Below are 15978 nucleotides of genomic sequence, written 5' to 3'. Positions count from 1 at the left end.
AGGTTTAGACAGGGTTGGCATAGGACAAGAAGTCAGAAATAAAAGTTTTTATGATCTTATTTTGATATTTGTGAAAGTTAACTGAAAGGCATACTGGTATGCGATGTGATTAATTGTGAGATATTGCTTATCAGAAATTTAAATGTACCATTTAAAATTAATAATTATTTCTAGGATCTACAAAGTCATTTAAACTCTAAAACAAATATTATAACCAATCCCCAAGTATTATTCTTTGAAACTGTTTATGGTTAATAATAATAATATTTACTATGGACTGAGTCCTTTACCAGGTTCTAGGAATTTTACTAGGAATTTTATTTGTCCTAATTCATTTAATTCTTACACTTTTATAAGTACTATTATCCTCAATTTTTGTAAGAAGTGAATAAAAATTGTACTATCTGACCTTATGTTTCCTTTCTTACTTCAAATATTTTACATGAATTATATCAAATACTTCTTATACTATGAAGTATTATTATGTGAATTTTAATAAGGATATATGGGTATAAAGAGAATTGCAGGTGTAAAGAGTAGATAGCCATAATCCTAGAGCCTATTCTCTGAATTCCTATGGTACTGATTCAAACAGTAAAACACACAGACCAGATGAGCCAAAGACTTTTTAACAACACTTCAGTAATTTGGTAGCTTACCAAACTACTTCTTCAACTTAAACTTCTTGGAGTAATGTTTTAAGAGTCCACTCTGAGAAGAACATACACAAATTGACAATATTGCCTTTAAAATTATACTAAACTGGAGTTTTCAGCTTACAAGGTAAATGCCATTCTTGAATTAAATGAGAAGAATGACTTTAGTTACCTTAGAATAAATATAGTATTATGCATTGAAATGTTAGCAAAGGTTGAGTTCAAGCTCCTTTCTTGATAGACTAGAAAAGAATCTGTAGTTCTTAATCAGTAAGAATGTATTGGGTCGGTGAGATGAACTATCGGTATTTCCCTCATTGCCAATACGTAAACATTTTTAGCACTTAAGACAGTATTTGTCATTTGTAGATATAAGTACATTTGATTCTCAGTAATACAATATTTCCATAGATGGTATTTCCAATGGAATATAGAATGATTCTTAAGATAGGCTGTTGCAGTTTTTATACTTTTTATAGAAAAATTCTATAACTCAGAAATTTCTATGAGTCTAAATGCTAAAACCACAATGAGTATAAATTAAAATCAAAACTCTCATGCTTAAATCTCTTAAAATTCTTCCTTCTGGCCTAACAGTCTGTGGATGGTAGGGCTGAGGAGTTATCTTGTGGGGATTTTCATTTTGATTACTTTTTCCTTTATTCCTATCCTCTCCTGGTTTCTTGTATGGCCTTTCTCCAGGAAGAAAGGGCAGAAACCACGAATCCCTACCATACTAACACATGGTAACTTCCAGTCTGGTTGGGTGCTGAAACAAAGCCATGGCAAGGTATTGCCATCTTTGACATTAGAGCAATTCAAGCACTTCCTGCTATGTCATTTGGCCTTTTCCTTTTCACATACTCAAAGCCTTTTTTTCCCCCTCCCTGTCTATCAGACATATTTTAATACAGGAAAAAGTCCCTGAGGGTTTCCTTTGGGGCTAATTCTCGCCAAACTTCTGGGCCCAGGCCTGTGGTTATATAGTGGAACTCTTACAGAAAAACCACGTAGCACATGTCAGTAAGAGGTCATGAATCCTGGTTCTGGTCCTGTAAAGCTATTTATGCAGGGGATGCTTCTCTTTATCTCTGTTCTTACTGTACCCCCAAATTAACTTTCACATTTGTTCCCACTTAATTTGAGCTCCTGTGACCCGTTTAACAACCATCAGTAAATTATTGTTTTTAAGTGAGAGACTTCTATAAGGAGGCTTGCTACACAATTACCAATGTAGTACATAAATTCCTTTGTGGTAAAATAATATCTATATATCTAAAATAAATGATCATTATACATTTTTTCCTGACTTAAACATAATAAATATTTTTTTCTTTTTAAACTAAATTTTATTTTGCAAATAGATTTATATTTATCATTCTATAATTTTTTTAAAAAATACATAATTTGGGCTGGATTTGTAGCTCAATGGTAGAGTGCCCGCCTCACATGTGTGAGGCACTGGGTTCGATCCTCAGTACCACATAAAAATAAATAAAGATATTGTGTCCAACTACAATTAAAATATATATATATATATATATATATATATTTTAAAATGCCCTATTCAGGTATCATTTTGTCAATTTGACTGCTAAAATCCTATATCTTATATTCATGTTTTTCTTTCTCACTGGAGTATTTAATAAGAGTTACAAAGTCCATATTACTTTATTTACCTCCAAGTTTTGCTCTGATGGAAATGTCTGGTACTTGCCTGGAATTCCACCTCCTACTCTGTTGCAGTTCTTCGAACAGAATTGTTTGCCTTTTTATTGTTGTTGGAAATTCAGGGTCTGGTCTAGGAATTCGATGTTGAGGTTTCACATCACTGAAATCTGCCAGGTTTGGTATAGTTCTGCCAATGCCAGGCTTTAAATCAGCATCACCACCAGGACTCACAAATCCTGAACAGGGATCAACTAAAGGCACATCATCCCGAAGTGGAAATAATGGATAATTTGGCCCATAAGGTGGAGGATAAGGATAATGTACGTGATAGTTTGGCAGGACAGAAGGGGGGTAAAGATGAAATTTAAGAAAGGCAGGATTACATTTCATTTCAAATCTGCCATAGTCATGTCTGTCTTCAAATCCTTTCACAAAGGGCATATTCATTTTTCTTAAGAGATCAGAGTAGTGTGGGTAATCTTCATTCTCAACAGTTTTTCTTCCTGAAGAGATAGAACTTTTAGGAATACTTATCTTTCCAGGTTTGCACCGAACCTCCATATCTATAGCCTTTCTTCTTTTATAAGGACAGAAAATTGAAGTCAAATTCTTATATTTCCAATAACTGAAGATTAGTGTTTATCTAGCATAAAACTTTTGGATTCATCTTTCTAAATGTTGATAGAATAAGGCTTTATTTTTGGTAGAAAATTTTCTTTTTCCATAAAAAGGAGGATAGGGAAGCAAAGCAGTAAAAGAACAAGACAGAAAAAAAGCAGAGCCCTTGGTGCTGGGCAACAGCTAGAACTCTAATACAAGGAACTATTATGCACATCATAATGTAATTCTTAGGAAAACCTTGGTAGTAATGTGTCCATGATGCATTTTTCTCTGATACTCAGGACAACTATGTTCATTTATCTAAAAATTTGCATAAGTTGATATTGTATGCTTAAGTTAAGGAGTATAAAGCAGTTGGTTTAGTGACAATGTATTTTTTAAGAATAGATGTGACTAAAATGAAAGCGTTTTCCTGATACAAATATCTTTATATTTGTGGTCTAAATAGGTGTTAAATTTAAATTTACTGCAAAGTAAACATGTATTATATTAAAGATAATTTAGTATGCCTAATTTTTAAGGAAGTAATCCCAAATTATACTCAAAGTAAAGTCTCATCCTTTACATTTTAGATAATCCTTACTTCTCTAATGCTACCATGGTGTTCAAGAACAGCAATGAGGGTTTTAACACTAATTCTAGGAAATTACAACAAGGTATCAGTTTATTCATCCACATGAACAATAAAATCTTACTTAAATTCGAAATATAGCAGTTCACTTAAAATCTGCTTTAAATCACACAATTTAGTCTTGCAGGAAAACTGCCTCCAAGGGAATTCCAAACATTATAACATGAGATAAAAGCTCATACCACACTTAGTAAAGCCAAAATTCAACCCAGGCAAAATTGTATAAGTCAGGTATGACTTGTGTATCAGGTCAGTTTTAAGACAGCAAAAGGTTAAGGTATCTGTGGTGTAATATAAAACCATTAAAATTTTAAGATATACTTCTCAGCAGTAAAGGAGATTGAAATAACTGATAAGGCTGCCAGGTTTGAAATCTATGAGTATATTCAAAGTATATCTAGTGAGTTGTTAGTCCACTCATATCACTCATTCCTTCTTATTACATCAAGGTGACAATACAATTGTTGTTAGGCAGTCTTTAGTTGCTCTTCATTCTTCAAGGTATTTGCAGCAACTGCATGAGACTTATTTTTATCATAGGTCTGCTACTAACAGGTAAATCCTTCCAGAAGCAAAAAAGTAGAGGCATAATTCCATTTCAATTGCTCTAAAAATATATTCTTGTTATAAACAGACTCTTAGGCAGATAGGTGTTTTAGGTTTTTCTAAATTTAGGTGATGAAAGATGATTTTCCAGGCTGAGTCCGAAATTCAATTCCATCTATGGTCCTTTCTTCCATTTTTCCATCGAGCTGCATCTTGGCGTTAAAAGCATTACCTTTAGCTCCCCAAATTCACTACATTTTTCTTCCAGTATATTCCATATGTCAATAATGTACGTGTTGCCAACAGTGAGATCCAGGCAATCTCTGAGCACTGTAGGTGTATTAACTCATAAGTTTTGTGTGTTTATCAGAGTTGAACCCCAAACACTAAGACATAGCCTACATCCCATCTTGCAAAAAGAGTTCCCTCTGTCCATAATTGCTACTAAAAGGCCAAGAAGCCGGGCTTGGGGGCTCCCGGATTCCTTGCATAGATACAGAATCTTCAACAAGTCGCTTAAGCGCTGGAGGATTCCCTCAGCAGCGGTACTGTCTGGAAGATTCAGTGGACGCTCAGCGCGGGGCAGCGGCGAGTGTTCCTTCCTCCCCTAGTGTCAAAAGTCAAGCGGACATGCCAACACAACTCTAGCCTACCGCTCCGGCGGAAGTGGCGGCGAGTCCGTCTGGTCCGCCTTCCGGTCCACCGCCCGCCAATTTCCGGCGGCGGGTGAGCGCGCGTCGCGTAACGACCTTCTGCGTGGAGTGTAGGCAGGCGGCGTCGGCGTATGGATGGAGGCCTCGGCCTCTGGCCGGGCGTGGCGGACCTGGCGGCGGGCCCGGGCCTCGGGCTTCCCGCTCTCCCGAGCCGCCATCCTCCTCTTCTCCGCCTTTCTTGTGCGGGCGCCCCCGTCAGGTGAGGGTCGGCGGCGCCCGGTGGTCTAGCTCTGCTGGGCAACCGTGACTCCACCCTTGATTACGTTTTTCCTGTGTCACGTGCACCCGGTTTATATAAACACTGTACTTAATTAATATCTGACCAAAAAAGTGTATTTTATGTAGAGGTCGTACAAAGTCCCTGTATTTGCAAAGAGGAGCGAATGACTGGGAAAATTAATCTTTTGAAGATAGAAGAACACTCAAACACCTGGAGTTAAAAGTTTGAAATTTAAACTGAATTAATAAACTCCTAAATTAAACCCATGGTTCATTTACTGGCTTTATATTTCTTTGTGAGTTCCATAATGTATTGTCCTGAGACAATGTATTCCATTGTATGTGTACTGTGATTTTAAAATATCCGTGATACAGGAGCTCCCTCTATTGGCTGGAGGTATAAAATGCAGAATATGCTGAGTTTTTTTTTTAAGTTTTGGTATCTGAAGAGCTGACATTCTTTTCCATATTCTTAAAAAATACATTTATGATATTTCAAAATAACATGATAGAAACAAATGCTGAAAAAAGTTAAGAGTATAATCGAACTGTTATTTAACTGGAAAGATTTAGCTACTTTATTTTTGTTTATATATTCTAGACTTTCTTAAAAATAAAATCCAAGAATTGATGAATGAAAAGCACAAAAGAGGCTTTCTAAAATGCTAACACTTGTTCAAATAAAGGAAAATGAAAAAATAAGGTCTCTGAGAAAAATGTAGAAGGAATGTGGAAGTAATCATGGGATAGATGAGGTGGAGAAAAGAAAGAGTGAGTGAGTGGAGATTTACAAGATATGCTAAACTCCAGTCATCTGGAATCCAAAAATTGATCTATGAGAATATCCAGTGTCCTTTATTTGCAGGATTAAGATATTTTTGAAAGTGGTTCATGGTTTTGTACCTAATATGAAAGGAAGTGTTTTCATTTAAATATCTTCCTTGTCGTTTTTTTTTTTTGAACTACTAATCAGACCAGACCAATGAGGGTATAAGAAGCAGAATAAGGAATCAATATCTTTATATGTGAACCATGAGTACTAAAGGCCATGTATTTATATGGCATTTTATAATTTATACAAATTCCATTTAGTCCTACAGTAACTCTGTAAGGTGGAATTATTGTCCCAGTTCCAGATGAGAAAAGTTAGGCTCCTAAACTTTAAAGTGGCTTTCTTAAAACCAGTATGTGGTGGGATTTAAACTCAGATCTTCTGGCTTTTAATACCATTTTCTTTTATTTGTGCTTTACTTCTTTGTTGTTAGAGAGTACTTGGGTACAATGCTTTGTAATATTGTATTTTTATATTGATTTTCTCACTTGTTCTGTTCTCACCATTATCCCTTTCAAACGTGTTCATTCAAAAATGAGGGACATCAATATATTTCACAATTATTTAATAGTTACCATGTACATGGTATAATGCTTTGTTTTATTTTTTGGTAAGTTTATATAAACACTGATACTTCCATCAATTGAATGTATAATAAATAAAATTATATTTGTCCATAAACAACTATAATAAAACGTGGAATGAATGACATAACAGAGGTGGTAGTGATATCCTAATATCCTGACAAATACGAACAAACAGGAGTTTTGAAAGAGGTAGTATTTGTGATTTGGGTCTTGAGGGATAGGAGATTTGGAATTTAGAAAGTAAAACGGTGTTCTAAGTGAATGTGAAAAAAGCCAGAAATGAGATATAATAGGGAGAAGGCAGTAGGTAGATTAAACTCATTAGGGCACATGAAGGTGAGTAGAGTTGGAAAAGAGATATGAGATACAAGAGGAACTGGATTTATGAACTTCACCTTTGTGTAAGATCAAGTGTACTTTAAAGTTTTGGAGTTTCCAGTGAGGAAATTTGTTAACCCTTTGCTTTCTTTTTGCCTTTCATAGTTGAATATTTGGTTCGATTTCCAAGAACTTTTCGCTTGACCCAAGAGTCAGTGAAAATAGTGGGATCATCAAATTTTCCAGGTATTCATATATAGACTCACAATAATTTTTAAAAGTTAACATTTGTTTACATTTTTTCTTTTTAGTTATACATGACATTAAGAATTTATTTTTGACATATCATACATACATGGAATATAACTTGCCATTTTTGTGATTTAAATTTTATTAGTGTTTTCCAAAAGGCTAATGTTTCCTAGTTCTCCTGTCTTCTAAAGTTCATGTCCTTCTACAGAAATGGATTAAAGTTCTTTCCATATAGTTAGATTCTTCAAAGTTTAATTTTTATGCTATAATGACATAAGTAAGCAAAGGATAATTCTAAAATTTAGCTAAAGTTGCCAATATTGTTTTTGCTTATTGTATAATACTAGCTATAATATTAAATATGGAAAATTTAAATATGCTAAAACATTTTAAATGAGATTTTGGATTTACAAAATCTTATAAAAGTCACATGAGACACAGAAGCCACAACTTTGTTTTTGCATTTTTATCAGGGTATAAATTCATTTTCCATAAAATTGGTGTGTTGGCAATGTTAGATAACATCCCCACTATCTTACATCGAATTTTCATCACTCTCAATAAAAACATCATACTCATTAGGTCATCACTTTCCAGCCCCTGGAAACAACAAATTGGCTTCCTGTTTGTGTAGATTTGCCGATTCCAGACATTACTGGAATTATAATTGTAATTGTAGTAGCCTTTTGTGTCTGGGTTCATTCACTTAGTTTAAGGTCTTTGAGGCTTATCATGTTATACAATATGTAAGTACTTCCTTTTTGCAGTTGAATAATATTTTATTTCTTATAAATGTTTGTTTTCCTTTCTCTTAGGCATTTTCCTAGGGAATTTGCTAGAAAACAGATGATCCTATTTTTAACATTTTGAAAAACTGCCAAACTAATTTTCAAAGAGCCTGAACTAGCTTACTTTCACACTAGTAATGTTAGAGGGTTCAAACTTTCCAACATCCTCACCAATACTTGATACTATCCATCTTTTTTTGTTTACAGCTATCCTAATGTGTATAAAGTGGAATCTTGTGATTTTGATTTGTATTTCTCTAATAGCTAATGATTTTATGTTTATGGCCATGTGAATACCATTTTGCAAAAATGGCTATTTAGATCTTTTTTCTGTTTTTAAAATATTTTTGGTTGTTGTTGAGTTATAGTGTTCTTTATATATTCTGAGTGTTGGACACATACCATACAAATGATTTACAAATATTTTCTCCAATTACGTGGATTGTATTTTAACTTTATTAATGTATCTTTTGAAATTCACATTTTAAAGTTTGATAAAGTCTAATTTCTATTTTTTCTGGTACTTCTGGTGTCATATTTAAGAAATTATCACCTAACCAGTTGTGATCATTAATGGAGCAATAATTTCCTTATATGTTTCTTCATATGAGTTTCATTGTTTTAGCTCTTTTATTTAGGTCTTTGATCCATTTTGAGTTAATTTTTATGATGCAAGAGAGAGATCAAATTCCTTCTTTAGCATGTGGTTGTTACCTAATTGTTCTAGTACCATTTGTTGAAGATACCATTTTCTCTGTATTTAATTGTCTTGGCACCATTCTTAAAAATGATTAGCCATAGTTTATGAGTTTTATTTATGAGCACCATTGATGTATATTAATTTTTGTTCTGAATGTTTTGTAGTTTTCAGTATACAAGTCTTACATTTCTTTTGCTAGCCTTATTTCTAAATATTTTATTATTTTGATGCTGTTATAAATGGAAGAATTTTATTTAGTTCATGGATTGTTCACTACTAGAAGTACAATTGATATTTTCATTCATATATATGTTTCCTCATGTCAATACCTTGTTGTCTTGGCTATTGTTGCTTTATAATAAATTTTTGAGCTATTAAGTGTAAATCTTTAATAAATTTTTTCTTTTACAGAATGTTATGGTTATTCTTGCATTTCTATATCAACTCTTGATTTGGTGTGTCAGTTTCTGCAAGAAGTCCCTTGGTCTTAAAGTAGGAATTGCATTGACTCTGCAGATCTATTTTTGTCATCTTAACAATTTTAAGTATTTTCAATCCAGGAATATGGACTATCTTTCTATTTAAGTTTTCTTTAATTTCACTTTATGATGTTTTGTTGTGTTCAGTGTGCAAGTTTTAACTTTCTTTTGTTCAGTTTTTTTTACTAAATATTTTACTACTTTTGATGCTGTTGTAAATAGAAGGATTTTATTTAGTTTGTGGATTGTTCATTGACAAATTGTAGAAATACAGATGATATTTTGGTCATATCCTGCCATCTTGCTTTATTCATTATTTAGCTCTATTTTTAGGGTGGTTCATTAAAATTTTTTTGACATCTGCAAATGGAGATAGTTCTATTTCCTTCCTTTCCAATCTGAATTCCTTTTATATTTTCATGCCAGCTTCTTAGGTAGAACCTCCAGTTCAATATTGATGATAACAGATATCTTTGTCTTGCTCCTGATCTTAGGGAAGGAAAAGTTTTCATTAAGTTGGATGGTAGGTATGAGTTTTTTTTTTTTAAATAGATGTCCTTAATTAGGTTGAGTAAGTTCACTCTGTTCAGTTTTACTCTGTGTGTGTGTGTGTGTGTGTGTGTGTGTGTGTGTGCATGCGCGCATGCGCGCGAGCAAGTGTATGTATGTATGTATGTGTAAAGGAGGGAGACAGAGTGTTAGATTTTGTCAAATTTTTCACATCTATGGAAATGATCATTTGTTTTTTAATCCTTGCTTCTATTAACATGTTGCATTACATTGACAAATTTTAGTATTCTGAATCAGCATTGAATTCCTGGAATAAATCTTAGTTGACTGTGATATATAGTCCCTTTTTTATTAATACTGCCAGACTTGGTTGCCAGTATTTTGATGATTTTTATACCTCTAGATTCATAAGGAAATTTGATCTGTAGTTTTCTTGTGATATCTTCATTTGATTTTGGTTTTAGAAAAATATTGGATTTGTAGAACAAGTTGGAATGTTTTCCCTCCTCTTCTATTTTTTGAAAAAGTTTATGAAGGATTATTGATAATTGTGCTTTAGTCTTTTGGTAGAATTTACCAGTAAATCCATCTGGTACTGGATTTTTCTTTGTGGAAGTTTTTTGAATACTAATTTAATCACTGTGGTTGTTTTAGGTCTGTTCAGATTTTCTGTTTCATTGTCTTCAAATGAGAAATAAGCTAGTAATTGAAGACCACTTGTATGTTGTTAGTTCCTTTCTTTGTTACTACCAGTATTATATTTTTGTTTATAGACTTAATTATGTACCTGTGTATAAATTTCTTTAGGTTTATTTTAATTAGAGTTCATTGAACTTCTTGGATTTGTAGATTCATACTATTCATCCTTTTGGGGATGTGTTTATCATTATTTCTTTAAATATCTTTTGTGTCTCTCCCCGCTCTTCATGGAACACTCATTATTATGCATGTACTCATGATTTGATGATTTCTCTCATGTCTCTAAGTCTTTATTCATTTATCTTTGTTTCTTTTTTTCTTCAGACTAGATAACCCCAAATTGTTTGTCTTAAAATTCACTGATTCTTCTGCCTGATCAAGCTGTTGATTCCTTTTAGATAATTTTTTATTTCAATTATTATATTTTAAAAAAAATATTTATTTTTTTAGTTGTAGCTGGACACAATACCTTTATTTTATTTATTTTTATGTGGTGCTGAGGATCGAACCCAGGGCCTCACACTTGTTAGGCGAGCACTCTACTGCTGAGCCACAACCTGGCCCTCAATTATATTTTTTTAAAGGGGGGGGGGAGAGAGAGAGAGAGAGAGAGAGAGAGAACTTTTTTAATATTTATTTTTTAGTTTTCGGTGGACATAACATCTTTATTTTTTTATTTTTATGTGGTGCTGAGGATCGAACCCAGCGCCCCGAGCACACCAGGCAAGCACGCTACTGCTTGAGCCACATCCCCAGCCCCAATTATTATATTTTAATTGTTCTTTTATAATTTATCTCTTTGTTGATATTCTCTGTTTAGGGAGATGATCATCTCATACTTTTTTTTATTTCTTTAGACATTCTTTTCTTGTACTATATTTAAAATAGCTAATTTAATATGTATTTATGCAGTAAGCCCAATATTCGATCTTAATTTTAGGGTAAGTTTCAATTAGCTGCTCTTTTTCTGTGTATGTAATTGAACTTTTTTCTCTTTTTTTGCATGTTTATGTTTTTAGTTGAAAACTGAAAATATTAATAATATAGCAAAACAACTCTCTAAGATTCTTCTTTCCTCCCAGAATATGATGTTGTTTGCCTATCTTTTTTTGTTTGTTCAGTGAATTTTTTGAACTAATTGTGTAAATTATTTATTCTTTACATGCATAACCACTGAACTTTCTGAACAGTTGTCTTTGGCTAATGATTATACAGAACTCTAATTAAACAGCTTAGTCTTTGCTGAGTACTATGTGTACATATTGTGGATTGTATCTTTAATTTTTAGTGTCTTTTATTTTTAGCTATGTATTTGACAGTTCTACCTTAGCATTGACTTTATGCTATGTAGAATCTCAATTTCAGTTAGAGGTGAGAACATGAGAATTCTTGGTATTTACTGAGAGGGCACACGTCCTGGACATGCATACAGCCTGGAATATACAGGCTTCTATTTTGTTAGGAATATGTCAGTTTTCTTACTTCCTGTGGAAATGTTACTCACCAGATTTTTATCTTAAGCTTTTGGTTAACTTACTAGTTTCCCCAACTATCCCCTACTGTATCAGGCAGTCACAAAATCAAGGGAAGATAGCCATGTGAATGGGGTCTTTCAAGAGATTGCTAGACAGGTCTAATAATGACAGTTCTCTGGGAAGGAAGTTTTGGAGTTATTTTGATCTTGTCTGCCCCTTCCAGTGGTTGTGAGGCTGCTGGTTTTCACTATAATTTAAGACTTTACTTTCAAGAATACTACAGAGATTGTGAGGACAGCAAAAGAGCAAGTTAAAATGCTTTAAGAGCACCATTTTTTCACAAGTATGTTGTTTCGCTAGAGCTTTTATAACAAAAACACTACAGACTGAATAGCTTATACAGCAGAAATAATCTCACAGTTTTGGAGGATAGAAGTCCAAAATCAGTTGCTGTAAGGGTTGATTCCTTTGAGTACTCTGAAAGAAAGATCTGTTCCTTCTTCCTATGTCTCTTCACATTGCCTTTCCTCTATACTTATGTGTCCAAATCTTTCCTTTTATAAGGGCATCATTCATACTAGATTTGGACCCAGCCTAAAGATTTAATTTTGATTTCCTTTGTAGAATTCTATCTACAAATAAATTCACTTTCTCAGGGAGTGTGGATTAAGACTTCAACATATGAATGTGGGGGTGATGAGAGGAGAACAGTTCATCCCACAACACTAAAATTCAGTTGTCTTATGTAAATTTTTATTACCTTGCTTAAAGTCTTTGATGAATTTCAGAGTTCTGAAAATTCTTATTATTATTTATGAAAAAAATTTGGAACTCCTTACTCTGCCACGTTTGTTGATTTTACTAGCTATAACTTTTAAATCTAGATCATAGTTATTTATATCTGATTTCCTTATTATTTCATGTTATTGAATAATATTAAATTTGTTCTTTAAATGATATAACATTACAATTCAGCAGATAGTGTTTTTATCAGAAGTAGAGTATTTTAAATTTCTTTTAGACTGACATTTTGCTAGATGTGTATGCTGACTGCCTGCTTTTTTTATGCCTGGAGTTTCTTCTGTTGTGCAAGGTTTCAGCATCTATCTCTATTGGCCATTTTTCTGTTCTGTGATCCTTTTTTTAACTTGTTCTCATTTTACTTGCTCTATTAATGTCAGTTAGTTTTCTGTTTTTATTCACTCATGTATCCATTTGGTCAGTGAGCATTTGTTTACATTTTTGTGGCATTTTCACTTAATTTCATTTCTTGGTGCATATGATAGCACACATAACACACATATATGTGTGTGATATATATTACATTACTTGTATAAAAAGTTTCTGGGCCTATTGTATCCAGGAGTAGTTGATAAGTATCATATGACCTTACCATTCTCCATCTCACTAAGATATAGGTCTTCAAAGTGTCTGTACCAGTTCATATCTCCTCCAGAAGGGTTCAAGGGATCCCATTTTCCCACATACTCACCAGCATAAAATATTGTCCAATTTTTCCATTGTTTGCTAAGCAAAAAAAGTTAAGCTGCCTCTGTTCATTTTTTTCTGCCTGTTTTCAAAGGAGTTATTTCATATCATTTATATTCCATTATAAATCCATCATTGATTTTCTTTGTTGGAATATCTTCTTCCCAAGTTCAAATCTGTTAAGTTTGTTCATGTTGTATAGGATTGAACAGAAATTGTTAATATTTAATCATCTGAGTTTAGTATTTTTGTGTTTGTACCTTTGCCATGAAAATAGTTTCTCACTATAGAACTCAATAACACGATTAATAACTTAGACTTAATTGACATATATAGAATATATCAACCAACATCAAGCAGATACACTTTTTTCTTAGCAGCACATGGATCCTTCTCAAAAATAGACCATATAGTATGCCACAGGGCAACTCTTAGCAAATACAAAGGAGTAGAGATACTACCATGCATTTTATCCGATCATAATGGAATGAAATTGGAAATCAATGATAAAATAAGGAAGAAAAATTCCTACATCACATGGAGAATGAACAATATGCTACTGAATGATCAATGGGTTACAGAAGACATCAAGGAGAAATTAAAAAATTCTTAAGAGGTAAATGAAAACATAGACACACCATATAGAAATCTCTGGGGCACTATGAAAGCAGTACTAAGAGGAAAATTTATTGCATGGAGTTCATTCCTTAAAAGAAGAAAAAGCCAACAAATAAATGACCTCATACTATATCTCAAAGCCCTAGAAAAAGAAGAATAAATCAGCAGCAAATGCAGTAGAAGGCAAGAAATAATTAAAATCAGAGCTGATATCAATGAAATTGAAACAAAATAAACAATTGAAAAAATGACAAAGCTAAAAGTTGGTTCTTTGAAAAAATAAATAATATTGACAGACCCTTAGCCATGCTACCAAAGAGAAGAAGAGAGAGAACCCAAATTACTAGCATACAGAAAGAAAAAAGCAATATCACAACAGACACTACAGAAATACAGAAGATAGAAATTATTTTGAAACCTTATACTTGAATAAAATAGAAGATAGTGAAGACATCAATAAATTCCTTAAGTCATATGATCTGCCCAGATTGAGTCAGGAAGATATACACAACTTAAACATATCAATATCAAGTGAGGAAATAGAAGAAGCCATCAAAAGATTACCAACCAAGAAAAGCTCAGGACTGGACAGATACACAGCCAAGTTTTACAAGACCTTTAATACTCTTCAATCTACTTCAGGAAACAGAAAAAGAGGGAGTACTTTCAAATTCATTCTATGAGGCCAATATCACCCTGATTCCAAAACCAGACAAAGACACCTCAAAGAAAGAAAACTTCAGACCAATATCTCTAATGAATATAGATGCAAAAATCCTCAATAAAATTCTGGCAAATCGGATACAAAAACATAAAAAAAGATCGAGCACCATGATCAAGTGGGATTCATCCCCGAGATGCAAGGTTGGTTCAACATACAGAAATCAATAAATGTAATACATCACATCAATAGAATAAAGATAAGAACCATATGATCATCTTGATAGAAACAGAAAAAGCATTTGACAAAATACAGCACCCCTTTATGTTCAAAGCACTAGAAAAACTAGGGATAACAGGAACTTACCTCAACATGTAAAAGCTATCTACGCTAAGCCTCAGGTCAACATCATTCTAAACAGAGAAAAACTGAAGGCATTCCCTCTAAAATCTGGAACAAGACAGGGATGCCCTCCCTCACCACTTCTGTTTAACATAGTTGAAACACTGGCCAGAGAAATTAGACAGATGAAAGAAATTAAAGGGATACACATAAAAAAAGAAGAACTCAAATTGGCATTATTTGCTGATGATATGATTCTGTACCTAGAAGACCCAAAAAACTCTACCAAGAAACTTCTAGAACTAGTAAATGAATTTAGCAAAGTGGTAGGATATAAAATCAACATCCATAAATCAAAGGCATTCCTGTATATTAGTGACAAATCCTCTGAAAAGAAAATGTGGAAAACTACCCCATTCACAATATCCTCAAAAAAAAAAAAACAACAATTTGGGAATCAACTTAACAAAAGAGGTGAAAGATCTATACAATGAAAACTATATAACCCTAAAGAGAGAAATAGAAGAAGACCTTAGAAGATGGAAAGATCTACCTTGCTCATGGATAGGCAGAATTAATATTATTAAAATGACCATATTACCAAAAGCACTATACAGGTTCAATGCAATTCTGATCAAAATCCCAATGGCATTCCTCATAGAAATAGAAAAAGCAATTATACAATTCATCTGGAAAAATAAGAGACCCAGAATAGCTAAAGCAATTATAAGCAGGAAGAGTGAAACAGGTGGTATCACTATACCAGACCTTAAACTATACTATAGTGCAATAGTAACAAAAACAGCATGGTACTGGCACCAAAACAGGCTGATAGACCAATGGTGCAGAATAGAGGACACATAGACTAACCCTTATGTTAGACAAAGGTGCCAAAAGTATGCAATGGAGAAAGGATAGCATCTTCAACAAACGGTGCTGGGAAAACTTGAAATCCATATGCAACAAAATGAAATTGAATCCCTATTTCTCACCATGCACAAAAGTTAACTCAAAATGGATCAAGAATCTAGGAATTAAACCAGAGACTCTGCATCTAATAGAAGAAAAAGTAGGCCCTATACTCCATCACGTGTGACTAGGCCCCAACTTCCTTAATAAGATGCCTATAGCATAAGAATTAAAACCAAGAATCAACAAATGGGATGGATTCA

At 33.3% G+C, this 15978-nt stretch overlaps 2 protein-coding genes across 2 annotated transcripts in view; one reads left to right on the top strand and one right to left on the bottom strand.

Moving 5' to 3' along the window:
• The window catches only part of Spmip7 (sperm microtubule inner protein 7), a 64147-nt gene extending 59531 nt beyond the window's left edge, over positions 1 to 4616 (bottom strand). Inside the window, exons 1-2 of the mRNA XM_077796443.1 lie at positions 4528 to 4616; positions 2336 to 2904 (exon numbers count right to left, since the gene is read on the bottom strand). Of these exons, the coding sequence (XP_077652569.1) occupies positions 2336 to 2904; positions 4528 to 4616 (658 nt within the window). The remainder of the gene's footprint in view (positions 1 to 2335; positions 2905 to 4527) is intronic.
• A 177-nt stretch (positions 4617 to 4793) lies between these two features.
• Positions 4794 to 15978, top strand: part of Zpbp (zona pellucida binding protein) — a 106928-nt gene continuing 95743 nt past the window's right edge. Inside the window, exons 1-2 of the mRNA XM_026403668.2 lie at positions 4794 to 5037; positions 6960 to 7040. Coding sequence (XP_026259453.1) covers positions 4914 to 5037; positions 6960 to 7040 — 205 coding nt within the window. The 5' untranslated portion in view covers positions 4794 to 4913. The remainder of the gene's footprint in view (positions 5038 to 6959; positions 7041 to 15978) is intronic.

This window comes from Urocitellus parryii, chromosome 3, assembly GCF_045843805.1.
Source record: "Urocitellus parryii isolate mUroPar1 chromosome 3, mUroPar1.hap1, whole genome shotgun sequence".
In the NCBI taxonomy this organism is placed as follows: Eukaryota; Metazoa; Chordata; class Mammalia; order Rodentia; family Sciuridae; genus Urocitellus; species Urocitellus parryii.
This window is presented reverse-complemented; position numbering and strand designations above follow the sequence as displayed.